The 27,869-nt window shown below is 32.6% G+C and overlaps 1 protein-coding gene across 1 annotated transcript; it reads right to left on the reverse strand.

The window, feature by feature from the left end:
- Positions 1–150: 150 nt before the first annotated feature.
- On the reverse strand, positions 151–19,469 carry LOC129222227 (tRNA N(3)-methylcytidine methyltransferase METTL2-like). Its single transcript, XM_054856708.1, has 8 exons — positions 19,236–19,469; positions 12,092–12,183; positions 11,844–12,019; positions 9,850–9,899; positions 8,830–8,890; positions 4,296–4,435; positions 1,891–2,063; positions 151–375 (listed from the first exon to the last, which is right to left on the reverse strand). Exons 1-8 carry the CDS (start codon positions 19,328–19,330, stop codon positions 239–241), a joined length of 924 nt encoding a protein of 307 aa, XP_054712683.1. The 5' UTR covers positions 19,331–19,469; the 3' UTR covers positions 151–238.
- Positions 19,470–27,869: the final 8,400 nt, after the last annotated feature.

Genomic DNA, 27,869 nt, shown 5'->3' on the forward strand with positions numbered 1-27,869 from the left:
TGAATTATTAGCTCCACAATAATGGTAAATTGTTAGTTTTTTTTTTTCGTAGATATTAGGGTTTAAATATTAAAATTAGAGAACTACTCAAGAATAATATTTAAAGAGAAACCAAACACAAACATTAAATAATATTTATTAAAACAGCATGTATTATTACAATTCATTGATCTTGAGCATAATTTGTAAATATATTATATTGTATGGAAGAGTCATAATCTAAGTTAAGAGTTTATCATCATAACTTTTGATATTTTGCCTGAATCCAGATCCTGTACATTTTAAGTTGTTTTCCTCTATTTACTTGTAGCCTTTTACTACTATACAACTGTGTCTGACTAAGACCAGCTGAACTAAAAATCTTGTGTACTTCATCTACAAATTCAAGAAAAGAGACAGGTAACTTAAAAATTTGTTTAAGGGCATAAATAGAAAAAAAAACTTGTGAAGTTTAATTAAGTCTTTTGCTTCAAACCACTTTATGGCAATAAATTACAAATTTAAAATAGGTTATAAAATTCAGTAAAATTGTGTACAGTCGAGTCCCGACTTACGCGAGGGATGTGTTCCAAGACCCCTCGTGTAAGTTGAAATTTCGCGTTGTAGAAAAGGATATGTGTAAAAACGTTTATAAACATACTCAATTATTTTAAACACTTGTAAACACCACCTCAAATTGTTGAAAACCATTTCTTAAGTATACATTACTGTTTCTTACATAAAAATCTGAATTTTTATCTGTATTTTAAAAAAAAACATATTCCTCAGAAATACTGCTACGATGCACAAAATCAATGATCAATGGGAAAGAAAGACATAAATTAAACCAGTATGGTACGTACTAATAAGAAATGAAACAGCGCTCATAGGTGTCATTATATTTCATAAACTTTTATAATTAGAATGAAAAAAATAAATGGAAAATTAGGAGTAGTTATTTGCATAAGCGATGTTCAGACTAGTATGGTGTGCGAACTTCTGCTGCCAATGATGCTAAAGGAATGAAGGTGCATTCACCCCCCAAAACTACATTTTAAGTAGCCAATAACATGGTCGATACTTACACACCGCGATTCCCTTTTGAAAATTTCCATGTTGCGGGCGAGGAATTCGCGTTAGGTCTAAACTTCTTTGCTGGTGAAAAAATTGGGTTATAGCCATTTCGCGTAAGTCGGATCGCGTTGTAGCGGGAGTCAACTGTATAACATATTTTAAAGGAAATATACAGTAAATGCAACAAATATAAGGGTTTTTTTTCCATTTTATATTGAAACTCTTGATTTTATGATTCACATTTTATAGTTAATTGGTTATTATCAAAATTATTGTCTCCCAGAACAACATACAGTACTTTATTCAAAAGCCAATATAAACACAAAACATCTACTCCTTTTCTGTTATCTAAAGCCATGGTAGTCATAGTAAAGGAATTTAATAAATTTTACATAGGATCTACCCTTCCTAAAACCTTAAAACAAACCATTTAGCATCTTTCACAAAATTATTTATCTTTAGTTTGATCAATTTCAGAAACTTTAAAAATTGCTGAAATTAGACTCACACAACTTTTAAACGAGTTCAAAAACTTTTTAATCGAGTGCAATATGTTTTCCAGCGGAGCCAGTTCTTTGTTCTGAAAATAGTTAAGATAACAGATAACAGAGGATTTGAAGTTCAGAGATGTAACTTATTAATGCTAAAAAAAGAAATCTTGTGTAAATAAGTTAAAACACAAACATTCTCAAATTTTAAGAATTTCTGGGATTTAAAAATCTTTGGATGCTCACCTTTTTTACTAAAGCATGCTAGGCAGTTAATCAACAAAATAGAAAGTACATGTTTCTAATTGGGAAAAATGTTGTACTCTGTAAGAACTTTAACTGAACCTACCTTCAGAAAAAAAGTATACTCTTGTGCCATCTCCTCTAACATAAAAATGATCTGTAAGACATTGTCCAGGCTTAAAACGTAATTCTACCATATCATACTTTCCATAGTCTCTAAATAAAATTTGTCCACCTGGCTTCAAATATTTTACTAACTGGTTTATCACATACTGCATTCTAGAAAGAAAAAAATATCATTGAATTATGTGCAACTGGCATGCAATAACTTAAGTTAGTGCTTAAGAGATTGAACAATTTAAATACACATAAACATTTAGCAGTAAGTTACCGCCCCTAAGTCAGGGGTAAGGCGGAACTACATGCAATATACCAGACAGTCTGCTTATCACATCCAGACTGCAGTTTCATTCTTATTAGAACTCATCAGACTAGAATAGTGAAGAACCGAGTTGGAGGCAGATGTTGATCTCACTAATGCTGAGAATGCCAACAAACTGGTATATAAAGTAAATTTATCTCACTAATGAGTATCCACAGCAGGGTGCTGTTCAACCTGTGTTTGAAACCAAAGCTTGGATATTTAGTTGTAAGCTACCGCCCCTAAGCCAGGGCTAAGGCAGAACTACATGCAATATACCAGACAGCTTCGTTATCACACCCAGACAGAGCAGCTTCGTTCTTGTTAGAACTCATCAGTATGGAACAGTAAATAACAAAACTGGAGGCAGACACTCACCCATGAGATAAATTTACTTTATCTATCAGTTTGTTGGTGCTCTCAGCTTCAATGAGATGGCATATGCTTCCAGCTCGGTTATTCACTATTCCAGACCGAGGAGTTCTAATAAGAACAAAACTGCAGTCTCTGGATGTGATAACCGGGCTGCCTGGTATATTGCAAACATTAACATATGTGCAGATTTATAAATTCTGAACTTTAATTGCACATATGATTTCGAATCCTTAAGCAGCAGAATTTTATACAACAACTAGAGGACCCCATAGACGTTCTGTTCAAACTTTGTAAATTTCAAAGTTAAAACTTCAATAAACTATCAAGTAAGATAAATAAATACCTTTGTGCTGAATAGTAAAGTCAGAACAAACAACGTAAGTAGAAGCACAAATTTGTAAATTACAGCAGACACGTGTTTCGGCGTTACAGGGAACGCCTTTTTCAATGCAAAAAATAATGAGCTTATGGATGAAAAGACATCCGACAAAAACCAAGAGCAGATAAGCATGCAGCTTAAAAGATAAAAACAGCGGATTAGCCAAACACCAATGACAAAGTTATAAACCGATCAGGAACCAATAGGAATGCAAGCAAAGGCCAGGAGCTTTCTCTTAGGTACGAACCCAGAAAGAAAGAATTCAATTGGACAAGGATTAAGCCGAAGCTTAAACAAAAAGAAAAGAAATTGTCAATAACCGTGAACCGCAAGAAAGGAAAAGCAGAATGGAAAACCAAGAAATAAATAAACAGAAACAAAAATATTCGAAAAAAGGAAAAATAAAGATAAATAGAAGAAAATTGGGGGGGGGGGGTGTCAATCAAGACAAAAAGGTAAAAATAAACAAAGGAAGATAGATAAAAATGAGTGGGAAAAAAGGGGAGTATTAAAGATATGGGAGCCAAATGTTAGAAAAATATGGAACTGAACTAAGATCGTTAACTAAATTAGAACTGTTCCTCAAAATATGAAAGGATTCCCAAAAGTCAAGATCTGATGAATTGGGGCATTTTTGGATAATCTGATAAGAGTTAAAATCAAAAGAGTGATTCGAATCCCAACAATGTTGAGCAATACTAGACTTATTTAATTGTTGTTTTTTCACATAATTTTGATGCTCTTTCAAGCGAATTTTTAAAGCACGCCGAGTCTGTCCAATATAGGCAAGTTTACAACTACAATTAATTCTATAAATTCCACAACAATTAAGAGGGTGAATAGGATCTTTAAGAGAAGAGAATGAAAGTTTATTAATAGGAGAGAACACCACTTGGAATTGGAAACGTTTTAGAATCTTAGCAACCTGATAGCTTACAGATGGAAAGAATGGCAAAACAACCAAATTCTTTCTGATGAAGGTCCGGTTAAGAACATTAGTTTGGGATTTATTTGAAAGTTTTTTATAAATGGAATCAATCAAAGTTGGCGGATTCATTTATGATTTTCTTTGAATAAGTATCAAGAATTTTATAATTTAGTTCTACATGTGTTTTTTAAAAAATAATGGCAATGTTTCCAAAAAAACAAAAACAAAACAAAACAAAACAAATTCTTGCACAATTCTTTTTTTTTAAATCAAATTTATATCAACATTCTTCAACAACTGTCCATCTCAATTGATTGTATTTGCTGCTAAACATGAATTACAAGTCATAATATATATATATATATCAATAAACTAGAGCGTAAAATATCTACAAAAATGTTAACTTACTTGTCAGGATGAATAGCAGATAAAACAAATATCAATATTATGTAGTTCAAACTGTTTTCTGGAAATGGTACATTCCACGAATTAGATGATATATCTAAAACAAATGGGTGACACCTTTTCCCATCGAAATCAGGATGCTCCTACAAAGTTACAATTTAAAAATATGAGTACACATGTGAAGAGCTTTATGTTTTAACTTTCAAAATGAATTTTAATCACTATTAAAATAGGTCATTTATTTTTAAAAATCGGGTAGTCTGATTGGTAAATAAACAGGCCCTAGTAAATGAAGTAAAATTTTTTTTAAAAAATAAGGTTTTATATGTTTTAAAAAAGATGAATTAGCATAAGTAGACTTGCCAATCTCATGAAATAAAAAAAACAAGAGATTGAGTTAAGAGAAAAGGGAAAATTTTAAATCAAGTTTTTTTTGGTAGGAGGTATGTTTTAATTTAGCATTCATAGTTCAGAATAGAAAAATTTAACCTATAAAATGTGATAAATTTTTAAAATGTGCGTCTCATTGTTCTAAAAAAATCCTTGTAAAAGTATACAAATAACATATGAGGCAGTGAGAAGCAAAGGGATGTAAATGAACATTTTCAAGTTTTAGGTAAACCACGTTTAAAGATAACCTCTTAGGTAGGCTTTCATTGTTTTTTTCTAAGTCATGCTTGTACAGCAGCACCTATCAGGGCTAGTATTACTATCTCTTGCCCCAAGACGGAGGAGAGGTTCCCCTACTATTTGTATTTGTTATCTACAAATTTTTAATTTTTCCACTTACATCCCATTGCTTCTCACTGCCTCATATACTTTATGAAACATTTGTATTTTATGAAAAACACTAATCAATTTATATTACTGTCATTAGTACCAAGATACAAATGTCATCTAAACTTTGATGTTAATTACAGTGGCATACTGGGTCAAAAATGTGTACCAGGAGAAGCATTTAACCAGTACCCCCTACCTTCTCCACTACACCAAGCTCAACTAAATTAAATTCGCCTAATTTTCTATCAGTGAGTAGATAATCTTTAGCGCTCTGGGACAACTGAAGTTTTTACGCCCTCTGACGTTTGTCAAATTGAGAGAAAGATTTTTAAAAAATATATATCTTCCTTTGGTGACGTTAGAAAGAGGGGTTTGATATTCTTCACGAAATCATCTTTGATGACTTACGGGAAAAGGATGGTTTTCAGGCGAAAATGTTTAGAAATTGAAGTCCTAAAAAATAAAAAATGATTATTTTTTAATATTGTTGAGCAAGGATAGAGTGGTAGGCATACTCATGAAAATTTTTCAAAATGGAAATCCACAATATGTTATTGTAGATCATCTTTGATGACATTAGGGAAGGGATGGGGTTCAGAGACTATCCCTAGGAAAATTTCCAAAATGGAGGTCTTAAATGTAAAGTTTTAGAGGATCTTAAATGAAGGGGGGGGGGGTGGCGCTTGGGGGTTTCTCCCCCAAATTTTTAAAAATTTAAACCTTAAAAACAATGTAATTTCAGATTTAGGCTATCTTTGATCAACTGAAAGGAAGGGATGGAGATCGGGTATTCTTCCTAGGCAATTTTCGGAATCGAAGTTCTAAACATAAAACTTTAGATGGCTTCTTATAAATTTGTGAGAGGATCCTAGAGTTCAGGGGAAAGGGAAGTTCTCTCACAAAGGTTTCAAAATTGATGACTAGGAAAGGCAATTTTACGCGTTTTTAAATGATGTGGTGGGGTTGCTACAGTCGGGAGCTCTTACAGGGCTGTCGCGAAGTCAAAAAAGTATGGAGGTGTACAGTGGCGGAATTCAAAAAGGTTTCAAAAAAAAAAAAAAAAGATATACAGAAATGAATTTAAAAATATTTATTGGGATAGTTTAAATTTACCCATATGGGGGTGGGGACATGGGCCAGTGTGCCTCCCCCCTTAAAATCTGCTAATGGGGATGTATGAAATATGCGGACCCTAAATTTTTTTAAACGTATCATAAATGCAGAGAAAGAGAATGTCTTCTGTTTCTGGTTAAAGAGGGAGTCATTACTAGAGATCTAAGTATTGATAATATGAAATTCATCAAAAGAATAATTTTCCCTCAGAAATAGGAGTGGGGGTGCGAGGGCTCCTTACCTGGAAATTTTTTGAAACTGTAGTCTTAAAAATGCAGTTTAAAGAATCTTTGGTAGTTTTAGGAGAAGAGGATCAGGGGCATTTTCTTGTCTATTTTTTGGAATTGAAATGATAAAATTCAATTGTTATCAACGAACATGTTAAGAAAATGGGGGTCCGGGGAATGTCCCCAGGAAAGTTTTTGTAATTTTAGCTCTAAAAATGCAGCTTTATTTCAGGTGATCTTTGGTAATACTATGGGGAGGAAATACTAAAGGGCACACCCCTAGAAAATAATTCTTTTTTGTAATCTTAAAAATTCATTCTAGATTATCTTTAAAAATTTTTAGGGGTGAAGATGTTCGTTGATGCTCCCCGACCATTTTTTGAAATTAAAGCTTTAAATACACAATTGTGGATTCGATTATTTTAGAAAGTGGTGGTAGTGGGGGAGGAGAAATTCGGGGGCCCACTTCCGGAGCCCTCGAAACTCATCTTTAGTTTTTTTAAATTTTGAATAAATATACACATGTATACAACATTGCAACATTTTTCTCTTTAGCATAGCACATTATGGTTTTAGAGTAACCTTATAATTTTTATAAGAATGCAGGTTACTTTCTAATATTTTTAATTTTCATGTCTAGTTAACGCAATGCCATTTTATTAAAAACTAGCCGCCTGCGGCGACCAGCTGGTCCGCCTTTTTACGCCATTCGCCTTTTTATGCCAGGGGTGCCGCCTTCGGCGGCTGCTTAAATAATTTAGCGACGACATTAATCAATGTTTTTCTCTATAAATCAGCATTATCATTCATTTTTTTACGCCAGTGTTGCCGCCTTCGGCGGCTGCTTAAATAAATTTCGTGGCGGTGTCAATCAATCTATATCTATCTGTATCATTAATAATTTGAATAAAATATTTTCTAGATCTGTCTCCAGTTTCGTCGTTTGGAATATTTTTAAAGGAGGGGGAGGGGAGACACAAACGACGTACTCTTCATGCAAATTTTGTCGAAAAATAACAAAAAGCACTTCCACTTTTATGTGAAAGCATTGTTTTTTCAAAGTCATGGTGTATGTGGGGGAGGGAGGGGGCATTGACACCCAATGTGCAAGCAGCCACCTATGGCGGCTGTTTGGCTAACTTGTCATTTACCTTTTTACTTCAAGTTTGCCGCCTTCGGCGGTTGTTTAAATAAATTTGGCAGCAGTATCAATCAATCCATCTCTATCTTTTTTTTGTGCCATTCACATTTTTACGCCAAGATTGGCGCCTTCGGCGGCTATCTACCTTTAATATCTATATTTACATTTTCTTATCCATCTCTATTTATTTTTACCTCCTCACCCATTTCCTAATGAAAACAAAGAACACTCAAAAAACCGCTTTTTTTATTTAAGTAGAGCAAAAAAAAGCTCAAATTCCCCGTAGTGTGCAAAAAGTAGCGTTTAACAAAGATAAAAAAAAATCTCGCTGTTTTTATTGAATTAATGCGCACAACTATGAAAGGTAACGTAATATAGATACAGCGAAAGATCCAGCTTGGGGGGGGGGGGATGGAAAAAGAAATAAATGCAATCCCTAAATAAAACAAAAAAAAAGGAAAGAAAAAAAGCAATCGCTGCCGAAAAAACACGTGGTCATCACGTCAGAAAATGTAGAAGTAAGCTATATAGTAAAAAAAAAGATTAACATTGCTTGCGATTAAGATTCCATCGTAAATATCGAATCGAAACCCAAGTAGTGACGTCACAGGCATAAAAGATTGAAGAACGCTTTTTTCGAGTGATGCGTGAAAGGACATGATGTGTTCAGCATTAAAAAAATTGTAAAAAAAAAAAACTATTGCGTATTTTTAAGAACTTTTTTCTTCTGAAGAGGGCGAAATGTTTTTACTATTACCAACTTAAATTTCAGAAATGAGGCTTTGATACTTCTCGCAGGATGATATTAGAAAAAAATAAAACCCAGAAAAACATGCAAATTAAAGGTTTTTTCAAAAATTCATAAAAAATACAAAAATTGCTCTATCTTCAAAGTTTTTTTGTTCATCATATTTAAAATTAAATTTCCGACACTATAGTACCAAAAAATATTTGTCTGGCGCGATTGGTTCGGGGTCTGTGAGGTTAAAAGTACTAAAAAGTGCTTAAAATCACATAAAACATTAAATAACTTTTTTTGTAATTAAAATATAAAACATCGAAGCCCGAGGTGCACAACTTCAGCAAAAACTACACCTGTATACCAAATTTCATCTTTCTAGGCCTTACCGTTTTCCCGGGATGCGCGCCACACACACACACACACAAACATCTTATTTTATTATATGTATAGATAATGTGAAAACTGGCTCAAAGAAATCGGATGAAATTTTGAAGTTTAAATTCCATAAAAAAAAAAAAAAAAAAAAAGACATACCTTTATTAGAGATATAGCAGTTTCAGAAAAGTCGCAGCAATATACCATGACATTTGAATCACTAGAGCAAGAAATTTCATACATTCTATTAAATATTAACATTAATATGATGAAAAAAAACGTTTATGTTCAAAAATATCAGACTGAAAATATGTTTTCAAAAATATATTTACTGGATTAAACTAAACATTTATCTTTTTTTTTTTAAATCACTGCATTAAAATACAGCAAAAATTAGTTTAAAATTATTAAACTTCTTTACAAATCAAAATATAGGCAAACAAGGTATTTTATACAAACAAAAATAATTGAAATATTTTAACACAAAAATAATGTGAAGCATTTTAGATTTTATTACTTAACACATTTCAAAAGTTGGTTACTGAAAAAAGTAATAAAGATTTGAGTGAACTTTGTCAATTATTTGCCTTTGGCAAATAATTGACCAAACTTTTCTAATCTGAGGCACCCTTTGAAGAATTTGAGTTTTGTCAGGGCAGCCTGATCTATCTATTATTACCCTTGCCGGCCCCCTGGTTTGACTGGGACAGTCCTGGTTTTCAGGCAAAAATCCAATGTCCCACCCAGTTTATTTCCCATCCCGGAAAAAGATAAATTTGATGTCTGATGACCAAAAAGTCTAAAAATAGTTAACTGAGGGATTGTTTTGATAATTAATTACTTTTATTATTTGTATCATTGACATACAACATTAATAATGAATTAGCTTCTGAGGATTTTTATAACAAGATAATTAACCAAAAATAATTTTTACAACAAGATAAAAAAAAAAAAGACTTCCTATGAAAAGTCCAAGCCAATGCAGCTAGTACATATGAGAAGCAAAGGGATATAAGTGGATATTTTCAAGTTCTGAGTAAAACATGTTGAAAGAAAAGGTCCTATGTAGGCTTCAGTTGAAAAGATTTTCCAAATCATGCAGTATAACAGCCCTGCCTTAACTGGTTTCCCCCCTTAAAGTATACATAACAGTGATTTAAAACTAATTAATTGTCTTACCTATTGGTATCTAGAATTGGGAAAACAGTATTTCCAACTCCGCAACCAACCTAACAACAACAATTAAAAAATACACATTTTAAATTATTCAAATAATTATTATATTATTAACAAAGGGTATTAAAAAAGAAAAAAAAAAAAAACGAGGATAAGTCATAAAAGCTAAAAATAATTAATGTTTCCCCAGACCAAAAAAAGCAGCAGGGTGCTTCCAGATAAAAGAGCATTTTCGAAAAGAAATTTTACAGTAGAAAGGATGCTTTTTTTCTTTCTTCCAATCTTGTATACTACAAGGATTTCAAACTTTTCCAATTTGCAGCATCCTTTGAAGAATTAGAATTTTCTCCTGGTACCCTACCCTACATTTATTATATCATACATATTGATATCCCGGATACTTCTCTACACCACTTGCTTTTCCTTGGAACACCACAGATGCCCGGGCACTCACTTTGGGAATCCCTAGTATACTAGTAATCAGGGATAAAATTTAGAAAACTATGACACTGGTCTAATGGGCCAGCAATTAAGAAAATTTCACTGGTCCTTACGAAGTTTTAGTGGTCCAGTCTTTATCTGATTTTGAACAATAAAAATTGAAGAAAACTAAACAAAGTAACATGACAATATGGAGTTCATTAGCAGTTCTCAATAGACAAAAAACAAGAGGTAAAAACAATATGTTATAATTCTGTGGAAATTTCTTAACCTTTCTTTTCTTCCAAAGAAAACCTAGACATTGCAAAAAAAGGTAAAAACTTTCAAAAGATTCAAATTAAATTTCACTGGTCCGATGGACCACTGAAATTTATATTCTGCTGATCCGATGGATGTTTCTGTGGTCTCGGACCAGCGGAGGACCACTGTTAATTTCGAGCCCTGTTATATGCATACAAAACCAAAGCATTTTTTGTTAGTAACTATTTTTTTAAATCATTACTATGGTCATTATATTTTTAAATCATTAATAAAAAACTTTAAAGGCTTAGTTTGCAAAATTATATTTAAACTTAGAAAATTCAGATTTATTTTTAAATTAAATAATAAGGGAAACAACGGGGGTTATGTTTCAGAACCAAAAAAAAAAGGGGGGGGGGGGATGGAGCAGGGCACATAAAATGTTAACATTAGAAGGGCAGGGTGCAGTGCCCTTCAAAAAAATACCTGGTGGAAACACTATATAATTGCTGTAAAAAAAAAGGTGAATTTTTCAACCGTTTTTCCAGAGTTGGAGCAGGGAAATGCGAGGTATAAAAGCCTCATGTAAATGCGGCTTATGTGTAATCACTAGCAACTTTTTTAATGACTTTAAGCAGCTGGAAATTTAGAAGGTAATTTGGAAGTTTGAAAAAAAAAATCAATGGTCTGCCCAGAATAAAACTCAGCTTCTAGCGCATCTCCTCAAAAACTAGCCCAAACTTAAGGCATTTTTCAAAACCTTAATGTGTGCACTATTCCTTACTATGAATTATTGTTACTTCAATTAAATCTGTTTACAGATATAATACTATTAATCAACATTGAAAAAATAAGGTAAAAGAAAAAGTGGAGCTCTGTCAGGTCAGCTACAAGCTTAAACTGTCTCTGTATTATGACAAAGCTTAGTCAAGAAAAGCTGCTGTAATTAGGAACTATTAAACAGCGGAGAATAAACAGCTTATTGAAAAATGGGACCTCCCCCCCCCCATTGCTTTTTTATTTTTATCACTTTAAACTGAGAAAGCAATATAAAGTGAGATGAATAATTGGAAAAAATGTAAAAAACTATGATATTTCTAGGTTTCACAAATTAACAAAATTTGACAATGCTTATTTTTAAGGTTACTATTTCTGCTTTGTCCATGACTGATTCATTCAGTACATTGAAATTTTACCAATACATAAGATGGATAGATAATCAACAATAGTCAGCATTGCTCTCCATACTTAATGCATTACAAAACAACAAGTATAAAGTCCAGTAAGGAAAATATTTATTCTTTGCAAAATCTCACCTCAAAAATATTTATTTGAGAAGGGTCTGAAGCTTGACTTTTGGATTCACTTTCATTTGGCTTTAAGGTTAATTCGGGAAACTCTGTAAAAAGCCAATGTCGATCTTTGAAGAAACGATTCTGATGAATATTATAGAATTTATCCCAAAAGATGTTAGCTTCATCTTCATATTTTACTAGGAAAATACCAAAGTTAAAAATACATAAAATAACTTAGTTTTTTTTTTTTAAATATCATTTACAATTACCTTGATCTTCAACTGGTACAGTTATCTCTGAGTTCAATTTTAGCTTTTCTTGAGCTTGCTTGATTAAATCATCATTCCATTCAACATCATCCCTATAAAAATTACTTTCATAACTAAATAAATCCATATTTTTCATGTATACAATTCTATAATAGAGTTGAAGAACTATTAATCAACAACAAAATATCAATGAGCAGAATGCTGTAAGCGCAACTATAGAATGACCATTACTTGGTTACTTCCATATATCCCTGAATAACAAATATTTCCAAACGTAAACAAGCAAGCTACTATTAGAGGGCGTGCAGGGGGGGGGGAAGAAAAGGGACATCTGTTGCCCTGGGCCCGAAGGGGGCTCGAGATTTTTAAAATGAGGAACGAAAAATATGTAGAGAGGTAGGGGTAAACAATATGGAAGGGGCCCTGTAAACAGGGGCAGATCCAGGGCCGTGCATCCGCATAGGGCTCTGCGGCTAGGGGGCCCCATGCTGACTTGTACTTAAAAACGTTTCCCCCCAATTTTTTAACGCCTTTTTAGAACAACTTTGACCTAGTTGAATGCTCTGTTGAATATGAGGCCCCATTATAAGTGCGAAACAAGGACGATCAGGGTCCGTCAAGAGCTGGCAGGACCCCTTCATCCATGCACTAATACTGCTCCAATGTGCATGCTCCCGCCTCAAGTTTATGGCTATAGGCTGACACGATCTCATTGACCCTGAAAATTAATTCCAGATCTTGTTTTCCGGGGAGGTGGGGGGATTATTCTTGCTTTTGACCTGAAATTTGATGTTAGATGTCTTCTAAAACAGGGACTCTCAACCTCTGCTCCAGAGGATGGGCAACAGTCTGCGAAAAATGTGACCGCTTATGGAGATTTTTACCTGACCGCGTTAAAAACATCTTTTTCTTATTAAGTTATAGTTATAGCAATATTTTATATGATGTTTTTCCGTTAATTTTGTGATTACTTTTTATAATTGTCTTTTTCTTTCCTCAAAGGCTTATTTACTTACGTATTAATAATTACAATAATTAGGGGAGAGTCCGGAAGAATTGGACTGCGGGAGAAGTGGGATAGCTGCATTTATAAGCCGAAAGCCGAAATAAAGCGTGAAAAAATATTTCTATCTCGTCCAGTAGAAGTTGCAGATGTAGATTAGAGTCAAGCGAGAGTCTGAAGCTGCTATAACTACTGTACTAGCTAGGAATTAATTTTCTCGTTTTACTTCGGCTTATTAATGCAGCTGTCTCATTCTTCCTGACTCCCCACCTCTCTACCGCACTTGTCTCTAAATTAACATATTGTTGCTAGCAGGTCTGGATTTACCTATAAGCTAAACAAGTTATTGTTTAGAGACTCAGCTTTGTTAGGGGCTTCTAACTTCTAAAAAAACTACATGATTTGTTCCTAAAAAATTAAAAAGTTTGAAAAAAAACCCTTTCCTTTTCAAGTGCTTGAAAACCTTGTACATTTGTTGTAACAAACCTTGAATTTTAAAATTTCTGATGAATGTGAGAGGATAGGGGAAAGACCAAATGTGCCAAATTCAGCTTCTTGCTACATGCTGCAAAAAAAACGTATAAATCATGGCTCTCATTTTTCTGTAACATATAGTTTGAGATATTTTTTGGTAATTCACATGTTTCATATCTTGTTAGTTATTTGATCCCAAATTCAGTATTTTGAACGTTTTTCTGTTATTGCTTGCTTTAATCTAACTTCTACTGCATACTGTAAATCTGTTTAGCACAAGAAAAAACTATGGCTCTACCTTTGTTCTTGTTTTTCCACACTATTTGTATTCGAAAAAATATTGTTGTAAGGAGAAATCTACAGTATTGGAACCCCCCCCCCCTTAAAACAGAACTTTCTTACAGATTTAGAAAAATTCAGTAAAACGATATGATCAAGTATTAAAATGTTAGAGACTGGAAAGTGTAAATGAAACGCTTCAAATAAGTTTAATTGTTCTGTAGTCCTTAAAAATAAATAAGTCTTCGAGCCTACTTCAAAAGTGCTTCAATTTTATTTCTTATCTAGTGTAAACTGTAAATGGTTTAAATCACAGGGATGTTACTCCCTCGTTGCCTACCTTTAGGTTACTACCACACCGTTTCTTTTAAGAGTTTAATGCATTTTTTTACTAGTGATCATTTTGTTTCTCTTTCGGTTTGGGAGATGATCAAAAATCAATTTGACCAAAAGCCGATGTGAGTAAAAATTTTGGTTTGCCTATTTTTTTCCTGATATTTTATAGTTAGAATTATGCTTTATAAGGTCTCAAAACAAAGAATTTTATATCTATTTTTCAAAATTTTTCCCCGGAGGAGAAACCTCCTCACACTGAGGATACTCTATATCACATTTAAGGTGGTCCCTGAATCATTCTGTCGATACTACCCTCCCTCCAAGGTCAATCCTAAAAGTACAATGTAGGGGGATTATATCGAGAAAAATGTTTTGTTAATTTTAGTTAGGTATAATTAGGATTAAATTATATTGATACAGGTTCGTTTTATTTATAAAGTAACAGCAGTCAGGAGGAATGACTGAAACTGAATCACTGAGATCATTAAGGTGCTGTTTGACATATTTTCCCACTTTTTTGAGAGATCTCGTTCATGGGGGGAGGGGGGGGGGAGAGCATCACTCTTTAATAAAATTAATACAATCATTAATATTTTTAATTGGGAGGGGGGCATCGCAAAAAGTCTTTGCCCAGGGCCCCGCAAAACCTAGGGCCGCCACTGCCTGTAACAGTCATTTGTGATGGGCCTCAAAATTTCTGTGCACGTCCCTGGCTACTATATCAATTGACAAAGTTGGAAAAAAGAAAATCACACTCAAACTCTTTTTTGTATGAATTTGACAGTTCTGTTCAATTGATTAGTACCAGGGTTGGCCAGATTGGACCCAATTGGGTTGGACCCAATGGGTTTTTTTGAAAAAACCCATTTAAAAAAACTCATTATTTAGCACACTTTTGGGTTTTTTTAAATTTTCTAAGTTGTTTTCAAAAAAATTAATTAATTTAAATACTTTCACAATTTAAACTTCTTTTTTATTTGTTCTTCACTACAGACAGCAAACATAAAAAAAATGAATTTCGAACTTTAATAGTATTTCTTAACTCTTAAAAGCATTAAAAAAGTACTTCAAATATTTTAAATAAATATATTTAACTTTTTTCTTTCACTGGTCTCAATAAATAACTCAAATTATCTTGATGAAGTCCTGTCACGTCTGATTTTCTCAATATTTGTAGAATGTACAGAAGAAACTACTCTAGCTAAAAGGCTTTCATGTGAATTATTTTCTGCAAACCAACACGTCACAAATCTTGAATAAACAAGGCATATTTTTTTTTAGAAATTAACAGATTTTACAATTGGTCGGATAAAAAACAGAATAGGATGTACAGCATTTTTTTCATTATCTTACGAAAAAGTTTAATATTTCTTACTCCGTACACAGAAATAGAAAAACAGGCAACATAAAATTCAAAGAAATGTCTTGATTAAGCTGGAATTCAGTAAAAAGGGATTTAAACTACTTGAAGTTCTACAGTAGTTTTGCATAACAAAATGAAATACAATAAAGTAAAATGCAAAAAAAAAAAAAAAAATGTAGGTAGCAATTAAAAACAAACAAACAAACAATAGATTTTATCACTCGAGAAGTAAATTTGCCTTAACTGTTGGTAATTATGGAAACTAAAAAACCTGAAACTTCACCATTCGTGGGTTTGGTCATCTTTTATACTTTTCTTCAGAAAATGCCGACTTTTCCAGCTTCTTTTTTCCCCTAAGACAATTTTTGTGCTTTGTCCATATACTTACGCTACAATAAGCTACAAGTACCCTACATTTTCCCTAAAAAAAGACAAAAAACCCACATTTCTTTTAAAAAACCCAGCTTCAGTTGGGTTTTTTTGGGTTTTATTTAAAAAAACCCAAAAAACCCTGGGTCCATGGGCTTTTTTAAAAAACCCCGGGTTTTTGCCAACCCTGATTAGTACTGAAAATATCTCCAAAAGGGGGTAAAAGATAATAAAAATAAAATACACACAATACAGTAATTTAGTAGTCAATCACAAATAATTTTCATCTGAATTTTTACCATTCAACATATTTTCTCATTTACAACATGCATCTTCACTATCTTAAGACTAAGTTTTGTCCAGCCGAAAAAACACAGCGGGGTTTGATCAAAATTTAAAACATATATTTTCAAAATAGCCAAGAGTACTAAAGAAATATCATAACATTGACCCCATCTTTCTTTAAATCAATTACTTTTAGACAGGAATATTTGCTTCAGCTCAGTTCAAAGCATGAAAGCATAAAATATGTGCTTCATCACACAATATATCAACTGGTGGTCTCAACTTTTATGACAGCTAAATTCAAACATTTTTTTTTTACCGGTGTAAAATGCTGAACAATCAACCAACTGAAAAACATTTAGGTAGGGGAGAGTGGTAATGAATGAGCCAAATTTTAGTTTTTAATTTTTGTAACTTTTTCTAATACTTTTTTTTAGCTCAAAATTGCTCCCTTATACTTTACTTATTTGGTTACATAAAAAAGTCATAAAACTTTGATTAGAATATGTCTATAATGAATGAGAATAGAAAATAAAAACATAGAAATTTGACCCATTCATCCCCACCCACGGGATTCAATGGGCTATTGGAGATAATGAATGAGCCACTAAATGAATTCAATGAAAACATGCGGAATTAATCTTTTCAAAAATTCTCATGAATAAATAAAAACACATGCAAAAAATGTTTATCAATTTCACTACACTTACTTTTAATTTTTATTTATTTTTTCAATAACTAAAATTTTAATTGCTTCTAAAATTCAATATTATTGCTTAAAAATTCAATGGTAAAATTCAGTATTATTATTGACAATGTGTTAATAATAAATAAGAATTATTACCTAGATTTTCAAATAGAGAAATATGTTTTTCATGTTTGATTTAAATATACACCAGTCTACACTAAACAATAGCACATTAAAAAACTATAAAATCAACAAAGCAAAAGCACACTATTCTACTCTAACCTACTTATTAAATACTGGATGGAATCACTCATATCAAATTCAAATGGTGAAATACTGGCAGGTGGGGTCAATAACTGAACAGTCCATCTTAATCATTTATAGAATTTAATAGCTAATCTTTCTTAGGGTTAAAATGTTAAAATTTTAGAAATTACTATAAGGGTCATTTTCTCTAAACAGCGCAATTTGGACAAGGCAAGGAATGGAATTCACTGACAGGGGAATGATACTTAGAGGAAATAGTGTATTTTACTGATGGTATTATAATTTCTGTGGGAAAAGGACACTACTTTTATGAAATTAAAAAAGATACAATGTTGTGATGTGCAAAAAATAGTTATTGTGGTCATTTGTTTCTCTTACATGTGACAGGGGAATGACGACAGGAGAGTGACAAAAAATAAAGTTAGCTTATATATTGTCATAACTGCAAACTACAAACTCTATGCCACTTAAAGTCAGGTGGAAAAACTATATAAAAAAGAGTCAATTAGCTTATTGAGTGATTATTACAATATTAAATTAATTATCAGAGACAGGGTAATGACTAATTAAAAATACTTAACAAGATTTATTGGAAATCACCCAATTATACTTGACTCCTTGTATTTTTGCAAAAGGAACCAATTAAGATTATTTCTATGATGAGACTACAATTCAAAGACTAAATTATGGGTTAATACAACTATTACCAGAAGTGAGAAACATTCATTCTATTCATCGACAGGGGAATGACAAAAAATCAAAGTACATTTTTTAACTATTTTTTTCAAAATAGTGCAAATCTTGAAAAGTCTTTATTTTTCTATTTTACACTGCATAACAGTTGTTAATTGGTTAAACAACAATTTCTTGATAAATATGCATGGCTTCCTGAATTTTCAGAGCTAATTTTGCTTTACAGTGGAGGTAGGGACACACAAGGGAATGACATTTATCGTGTAAAAAAGTTATTTAAACATAATAATAATAATAGAGAGTTTATTTTAGCTTATTTTGCAATCATAAAAACATGTTGTTGAAGCATTCTAGCGTGAGTTTTATTTCTATACAAGTTAATTTGTTGTTTTTGGAGCAAGGACAAGAATTTAGCAGTTTAGAGAAAATGATCCATAAACCTATTCTAACAAGACAGTAATCTAAATCATTGACAGCCAGTTATGCTTCATATTAAAGAGAAAATCAGAAAAAAAAAGAAAAACCGTTTTTTGGTGGCCCATCCATAACCATGATATAGTGGACCATTCAGCCCCACCTATACTTCTGGAATATATTCAGGTATTTTTACATGAATACAAGAATCATACATAAAACTCAAATACATAAAATTCAAATAGCATCAAAATACACTTTAAAATTAGTTTAGATATGGAACGACTTGCTAATACATATGCCAGCAGTGAAATAATGGATATTTTTTAGCTAGTATTTATTTACTGAAAAGGGAAAAAAATACTTTTCAATCAGATTCTCATAGTACTATAGTAGAATTTTCTCAAACAGTTGAAAATTACCTGAATTTAGTAGAACAAATAGCTCTATCAATTAGTGGCATCTAAAATATTTTTATGCGAATACTTTTTCATATTTTGTTAGTGGCCCATTCATTACCACTCTCCCCTACATTATTGCATGCTGTTTCATTTTTGATTTGAGGATAAGTTGCTACATGACACAAAATTTCGAGAAATTTTAAGGTGCCCGAAAAAAAAGGTCTTTTTTTTTTCTTTCTGCAAAAAATAAGATTTTTTACAGCTGTAGTTTACTAGCTATATTTTATTAGAAAGGAGGCAACTGTTGGGGCATATGTTTTTTTTTAAAACCAAGTTACAGACAAAAATTACCCACTTAATGGAGAATAGCACTACATGCACACGCATAAGCACACATACTGTATGCTGTTCCCTTTACAATTAGAGAAGTCAGCGTTTAATTATGTTTAAAAGAATTTCTATGGTAGCTAGAGTCTATGAATTAAATTATAAAAGAAATAAAACTCCATCAGCTATATATTTTTAATAACTTTGTTCAGTTTCCGACTAATATTTTAGAACAGTAACATTACCATGCATTATGTTGGAATACATTTTCCTGATTGTTTAAAAATCTTGTTCCAAATTGCGGTTTTTTGCGAGCTTCAGAATTGAATTCATCTGCCATTAGGTGCTGTAAATAACAAAAGGATTATTTCCTTTAAACGGACAGTCTTAAAAAATACTTCTCCCTCAAATAAATTCAACCTCAGATGCAAAATACTTTTTTTGAAAAGGAAACGAAAACAAACGTAACCACAACAAACATTTTGAAAGTTAAAGTTACGAGTTAAAACGAGTATATGAGAGAATTTGAAATAATGTCTGATTTTAATACAACTGAGTTTGAATATAAGTGCTCAAATCAATATATTGCTTTTACAAACATATTTAGTAGTCTCAGTGCAGAAGCAGAATTTTCTGTTGCAACACGGTCTAACTAAAACATGTATTATGTTTTATATCTCTCAAAATGGCAATACCCATTTGTTTGTTTATTTATCAGTTTTCGCTGCCGGCTGCACACGTCGGTCAATGCAGGAACGATCCTGGGTCCATGGTTACCATATTGGCGACTTCATCTATTTCAAGGCGAGTTCTTATCAACATGACGAACATGATGCCAAAAAAAAGTGCGATACCGTAAGCAATACAGTTGCAGTTTATTTTTCCTTTTTGGAAACACTTCCTGAAGGAGTATGTTCTTTTCGATTTTAAGTGTACTTTTTTCCATGTATTTGGTATTTTCAAGAATGATAAACATCATTAAATACAAATTAGTTTTAGAAAATAAACTGGTTCGTTCTGTATTCTAAAGTTATATATTTTGAATTACAATAAAACAAACTAAATGACGTTACAGTTTTTCCACATTTTTTATGAAATTCCATTTGCACCAAAAAAAAAATCTTTCCTAAATCAGAGATGCTCCTCTTCCCTCTCAAGAACAATGACGTCCCCTTCCCTCAAATGCATCTCCAAAATGAGATCCCCTAAAAACGACAAAGACAACTTTTAGCAAACCCTCCTCTCCCTAAAAATTTCAATCATGCTGTCTGCTCTGAAGTCCCACTCGTTGCACTTTATTTGTTTATTTAGAAGCTAGACAGCCTCACATAGATAGAGGACTACGTGCCAAGCGCCTTGCCTCCGGACACACACACAGGAAGGATTTACAACACTAGAGAAGTAAATAACACTCAAGGCACAGGCGGGAATCGAACCCGCGATCTTCGGCTTGGAAGACGAAGCTTCTACCACAGAGCTACGGAGGCCCCCTCGTTGTACTAACTACCTTAATTTTGATAACATATTAATTGCCCCCCTTGAGTGCCCACTCAAGGGGGATCGTGGCACGAACCGTACCATAGAAATTTTAAGGGGTATCCTGGGTGCTGCTCCCGATTGGGGGGAGGGGACAACTACGAAACACATAGATGCAGAGGGGTACCCATCTTGGGGAGGTCATGACGCACTGCACCATCGAAATTGTTATGGGGGGGGGTATTTCGAGTGGTATTTTCCCTGTTATGGGGTCTTATTTTGGAGGGGGTGCACCCTTGCTCTTAAGGGGAGGGGGAAACCCCTAGATGCAGTAATTTTGCAAACTTTTTCTGCAAAATGATAGTTGTAACATTTTTCATTAGAAATGATTCATTAAAAATTTTAATATTTTATCTTTTTTTGTAGCATAGATACAGCATACGCAACTTTCAAGAGAAACAATATTAACTTTTGTGTCAAAATGAACTGTATATCGCTTTTCCAACCCCATGCTGTTATGCATAAGCTTTGGAAAAAGCAGCAATAAATTGTTGGATACTGTGGCAATAAATATTGAGAGTTGAGAGATTGGTAATAAAATGATATGTATGACTTATTAAGAACGTGAGTAAATAGCAAAAGTAGTACTTCCTTGCAAATGAAGAAATTCACAGGATATCAGTGGACGCCCCAAAACAGAAGCACAACCTTAGGGCTTTGGGAGGGGGGGGGGGAGCACCTTCATTGGGGAGTCTCAAGCAATTCTCACTAATCCTTGAGTGCTTATGAAAACACGAAGATTGCTAATAAGCCACAAGTAAGTCCGTATCGTCATTTAGGGGGTTCGAGGCATGGGCGCGCATAAGCAAAATTTTAAGGGGGGAGGGGGTCAGATATTTTTTCCATGGTTTAGTAAGATACTTTCCGCATAGAAATCGATTTCAGTACAGATTAGAGTTATTAAAATTTGACATTTTTAATAATTTATTCATTAATGGCTGGAGAAATGTTTTTACTTTCTTGCTAGAAAAAAAGTACTGAAAGCAAGGAAGTTCTAATTTCCAAGGTGGGGCTTGAGCCCCCACCTGTCCCCCCCCTCCATGTGGACGAAAGGGAGGAAAGTCGAAAGTCCCCCTTGCTTTGGAAAAATAATGCTTTTTATTAGTTATAAGTGGATAGCGGGCGTGTTTTTCGTTGTTTTCCCCCCAAGTCAATTCCCATTGAGTGCAAACCCCCCTCCCTCCATGTCAAATTTCAAAATGAAGGACCGCAGAAAAATATTTCTGATTGTGCTGCCCCCTAATAGAGAATATGTTAGAATTCCCCCCCCCCCCCTTCAAAGAAAACGCAAACCTACCTGGACTTAAGGCTACCCACCGATTTGTTACGTTAAACTATTATTTATTAATTTATTACAGCGAAAAGGCAAGGAGCAAGTTACTACTTCATTAAGTTATTTACTTAGCCCAATTTATATAATATGTGCATATAAGTATACAAAGGGCAAATGTATGTTCAAACTGACAAACTAAAAAAATTCCTCTCCTCTCCTACTCCATGATTAACAGACATTAAATTAACGTGACTAGGGGTGCACCCCCCCCTCCCCGTTTAAAAATTCCCTACTCTTGATTTTCTCCTGCAATAGAAACTGAGTATTTTCCGCATCGTTCCCTTGGTTTTTTTTTTTTTTTGAAACGACGAGCCTGTCAGGTGCTTGTACACTCAAAACAGCCTTCATTTAAAAAAAAATCAAAACTATGACTTTTTACTAATTAAAAAAAAAAAACGTTTAATACAGAAAAATGTTTATACAGCAAACGGATTAAGGAGAAAAAAAAAACGATAACACTTGTTTAATATAGAAAAGAATTTTCCAAGTAATGTGTTTCATATGATACATGATAGAATTCTGAATAGATTAAAATTTGACAAACTCTTTAATAAAACTCTATGTGAAACATAAAGTTAAATAACAATTCTTAATAAAACTATTTAATATATAAAGCTGAATAATTTTCTTGTAAATATACAGGCGTCTCTCGTATTCGTTCCGTGTAGTATCGAAATCGTGTTATACGAGACTTTTTTAAACTTATTAACATATTTTTTACACTAACTAATCATGTACATAGTAAAAATCATGTCAATATGTATCGTGTTGTATCGAAACCGTGTTATACGAGACTTAGAAATAATGTAAATCAAAGCATGTCTATCGTGTTATATCGAAACCAAGTTTCATGAAAAACAAAGTAAAACCTCATTAGAGTTATCAAACATTAACAGAATGTATTAAACAAAAAAGAAATGTCTTCTTTATTAAAGATAACTTTCGTGTTATATCAAAACCATGAAGTATTAAATTGAAGTTTCGTACTGTGTAATATCGAAACCGTGTTGTGCAAGTACCGTGTTATAAGAGGAACGAATGTACTACAGTAAATTTGTTAAAATCGAACGTCAATTACATTGATTGTATTATAAAATAAAATCTGCTAAGTGTGAAGCATATGCAAAATATAATGCTGTGGTTTTATTTTAATTTAGAAGCAAAAATCCCACTTATAATTGTAATGTGTGTTGTTTAAATGCTAACACTGAAAAACACAATTACAGCATATAACCAAATCCAGAATAAAACATTCTTAAAAATTCGATGGTATGATAAATTGAGGAATGTCTCCGCATGCTTTTCAGCACTTATTCAACATGGTGCGAATATTTTTAATGCTCTTGCTCAAATGTTCTTGACATTGAAATATGAATATAGCTTAAAATTACTCCTCTGTTAATTTGAAAGGATGATCTTTTTAAAATCCCCATGGAAAATACATGCCTAATGACTATCATGCTAAACTTGTTACCAAACTACTATATTATTTTTACCATTAACTACTAATATAGTGCTTTTGTAGAAAACAATAAATTAAAGTACAAGAAAAATATATTTGACCCAAAGAAAGACAATCATTTTCTCTTTTAACTATAGCTTTGAAATTTAATATTTAAATACATAATTGAAAAAACTATATATGTCATTGCTTTGACGGGATTTTTGAAACATATCAATAACATAAAGCATATATACCACTACTATTACACACTTAAGTTTTGCTGATACCTTTTACTTAAAAGGCAATGTTGATTTAATGCTCATTTTCTTTTGATTCCCCTCACTAGAATACTTTGCTTAATTTCTGCTTTCCTCATACCCCTAATTTCTTACACCATAAAATTACAGATAGTGATCTCCAAGTTTTAATGCCAGCATGCCAAAGAAGTTTTGTAAATGTTTTTCTTTTGACATTTATGAAACTTTTGCACCAGGAAAAACTTTAGAGTACTGAGCTAACTACAGGAATAACTTAGAGAAGCATATTCGTTCTTGGTATGATAACAGCAAGAATTTGTTTTAAAATAGAATAATACAGATTTTTTTAAAGCCGGCTGTGTTACAATTCTAAGCAAAATAATTGTACCAGAAATAAAATATATCTGTGACCAAGTAAAAATGTTCAAACTAAACTTTTCATCTCGAGAAAATTAGCCTAAAAAATGTTAGCATTTATAAAGAGGGTTTTAGTCATAAATTAAGTGACAACATCCCTTTATATTAATTCTGTAAATGCATTTTATTACATCAGACACAAGAATCATATATTTAGACTACACTATATGACTGATGTTGAATGCACTTGAATTTTAACCAGTCAGTTTTAAAGCATTATTGCCAGCAAAATTAGTACTTCACAGCAGACTTTAATAAAGTAACTGTTGTGCAAGTTCTAAATTCAACTAGTGTGCTTTAAGTTTCTATAACCTCATCCATCTTCTCATTATTCAGGATCAAACAATTGACATCTTGGTAAACTAACATGGAACCCTTCTGAAAAATAGATATATTAATAAACAAAAAATGTATTTATAATTCACAATACAAATTAAACATTCAACTTTAGGCCACATTGAAATAATTATTTTTATACTTATCCCACAGGAAGTTTGTGCATCAGATGAACTTAATACTGATTTCTGACTGCAAAGCATAGACCCAGCATTTCAAAGATTCTAATGGTTGTTCTTGTTCATTGAAAGGTCCAGTTAAAGCATTATTACCAGCAAAATTAAGACTTTGCAGCAGACTTTAATAAAGTAACTGTCATGCAAAGTCTAAATTCAACTAGTGTCGTGCTTTAAGTTTCCATGAAATCATCCATCTTCTCGCTATTCAGGATCAAACAATTGACATCTTGGTAAACTAACATGGAGGAACCCTTCTGAAAAATATACAATAAGCAAAAAATGTATTCATAATTCACAATACAAATTGAACATTCAACTTTGGGCACATTGAAATAATTATTTTTATACTTATCCCACAGGAAGTTTGTGCATCAGATGAACTTAATACTGATTTCTGGCTGCAAAGCATAGACCCAGCATTTCAAAGATTCTAATGGTTGTTCTTGTTCATTGAAAGGTCCAGTTAAAGCATTATTACCAGCAAAATTAAGACTTTGCAGCAGACTTTAATAAAGTAACTGTCATGCAAAGTCTAAATTCAACTAGTGTCGTGCTTTAAGTTTCCATGAAATCATCCATCTTCTCGCTACTCAGGATCAAACAATTCACATCTTGGTAAACTAACATGGAGGAACCCTTCTGAAAAATATACAATAAGTGAAAAATGTATTTATAATACAAATAGAACATTAAACTTTGGGCACACTGAAACAAAGCATTTTTATACACATGTCCGCAGGAATTTGTGCATCAGATGAACTTGAAACTGATGACTGCCCAGTGAAAAACCCACAATCTCAAAGATTTCAATCATTGCTCTAACAATGACTGCTCACTGAAAGGTGAACTTATACTTCAGGTTCTATTGACAAATGTACCAGGTGCCCTACTAATTTAATAGAATAGTGTTTTATGCTTAAATAATTTAGCTCTTAGCAAACTACAAAAATCTTTCATTTGTTGCTAGACAAAGTTAAAGTTCAGTAGAGATTAAAAATCTGGCATATAATTTTAAGTAATGAATTAAACAGCTAAATAGTTTCAATTATTTAAGGATTAGGAAATAAGTATTTTACTCATAATAAACATTTATTTGTTACACCTCTATAATGCTGGATAAGAATAATACCTAAAATGCATGAATTTTGACAGTAAATTAAACAGCATACTGATTTTTGACACCAAGAATATGAAAATTAATAAATGTTCATTTTTGGAATGTTCATTTTTGGCACACCTGGAAAGGCTAATAGGGAGAATATTCAACAAGAAGAAAAGATATGATGGTTGAAGGGAAGGGGACTTAACAGGAAGAACCTTTACAGAGTTAATTTTTGAAGGAAATATTTTGCCGGGAAATTGAACAGTTAAAGGGCTATTCCACGGAAAACGGTAATTTTTTCCTGCACGTGACGCTTCGTATATTTCATAAAAAACAATAATTTAAAAGGATAATGAACAAAATTTTGTTGCTTAAGACATCACAAACGCATGTGTGACTTTTTTAGCCAAAACTTTCATCAAAAATTATTTCTTTTTTATGAAATACAGAAGCCGTCACGTGCGGGACAAAATGACCATTTTCAATGGAATAGGCATAGACATATTTTTTTTTTCAATGGTTTAAATAATTTTTTCTTAACTTATGAGATATGTTTCCTTTACGTTGGAACCATAGCTTTCAAAATCTGCAATTTGTTTCGTCATTGCTGTATTAATAGAGCAAAAATATTAGCTTATCCGCAAGCAAGTTTCCAGAGGTTGACTTTAGATGTCCCGCAAGTGACGCATGTAAATAAATTTTAATTTAAATAACAAAATTGTTTCAGAAGTATCTTTGTATTAAATTTAAAGATTAAAAAAATTGCTTACTCCAGTTTCATTAAAATATTAAAAGATATGACGAAATGTTAATGAAATTTAAGCGTATTTTCGTCCCACATGTGACGGAGGAATGGCCCTAAATAGTTATGCAACAGGAAAAGAAAATGTCAGAATGAAGTCATTTGATGCTCAACTACACAGGAGACAAGAAAGAATCCTTACTTAAGATTTGATATCTGAAAGAAAGTCAATTTTGGCAGAAAATTAAATTTGCTGCTAAATATTCCTAATTGTTCAAGGAACAAAAATGCTTTACAGTACAATTTTCAATAGCGTTCATTAGAAACACATCTTTGCACGCTAATGACTAACAGGAGGAATCTGCCCTTAAGAATAGATGACAGGAATAAATTTAATTCTGGCAGTAATTAAATTAATTATACATCAAAATGGTTTTACTAAATGAAGGAAATTAAACACTTTACTCACGATAACAGATTTCTAGTTGACGCAGATCTACGGACGCTAAAGGCTGACGGGAACAATTCTGACAAAAGTCAACACGTCTGAGAAAAATGATTGTTAATTTTGGATAATTAAGCAACTCAGTAGCTTTAATTATGCAAGGAAAAGGAAACATCTAAATGTTTCACAAAGGATAAACGTTTAATGATGCGAATACATGCACGCTTACAGGAAGAATCCTTAAGGACGTCTAAAAGAAATGTACGTTAAATTAGGCGGGAAATTAAAAGAAGCCTAATAGTTTCGATTATTCAAGGGGGGGGGGAAGCAAAAATCTCAAGCACATGAGAAACGTTTATTTAATGCACACCTATGCAAGCTAACGTCTAACAACAATTTCCCATATTATATTAGATATCTGAAAGACGTCTAATTATGGCATAAATAAATAAAAATTTTGTCCGGGTAGAAAGTACAGATGCACAGAATGATAATCTAGAAAAAAACATAAGGCCTAGCCATTATAAATCTTAATACATGCTTTTAATTTCATGACCGTTGTACTGTCCAACCACAGATTGCATGGAATTTTCAAACGTCCAGATCAACGAATCTGTGTGAATAAGGGGGAAAAGTAAACATTTGATGCGCGTATTCCGCTCATTTGAATGAGACTCTGCTTCTGCAAAAGCTGACATCGGTAAAAAATAATAAATTTATCCATTTCCGGCTGTAAAACGGTGAATGTCATTCCATACAATCCGTGGTCAGACAGTAAGCATAAATAAAGGAACATGATCTTTTTCAAAATAAAAAAACAAAAAGATACAACTTAATATAGTCACATCCAAGAAAATGTTTCACTTACTTTCATGCATATTTAATTGTAAAAATCTCATCATATCATAATAAATACATTAACACATTACTCATTACTACATTCTTCAAGCCATTTTTTAAACAACGCACGAGGTACAGGAAGAATCCTTGTCGCCAAGTCTGAGAATGATATCATTTAGCGCCAAAATATAGGGTTGCCTCCCGTTTATCTGTCAGGATCGTTCCTGCATTGACCGATTTCCGCCGGC

This window comes from Uloborus diversus, chromosome 5, assembly GCF_026930045.1.
Source record: "Uloborus diversus isolate 005 chromosome 5, Udiv.v.3.1, whole genome shotgun sequence".
NCBI lineage: Eukaryota > Metazoa > Arthropoda > Arachnida > Araneae > Uloboridae > Uloborus > Uloborus diversus.

Coding starts and splice junctions, on each gene's coding strand:
- LOC129222227 (XM_054856708.1), bottom strand. CDS start 19,330: ATGGCAGATGAATTCAATTCTGAAGCTCGCAAAAAACCGCAATTTGGA. Junction 9,900..11,843: donor CTCAAATAAATATTTTTGAG/GTGAGATTTTGC, acceptor TGTTGTTGTTAG/GTTGGTTGCGGAGTTGGAAA. Junction 2,064..4,295: donor TCTGCTATTCATCCTGACAA/GTAAGTTAACAT, acceptor TTTTCTTTCTAG/AATGCAGTATGTGATAAACC.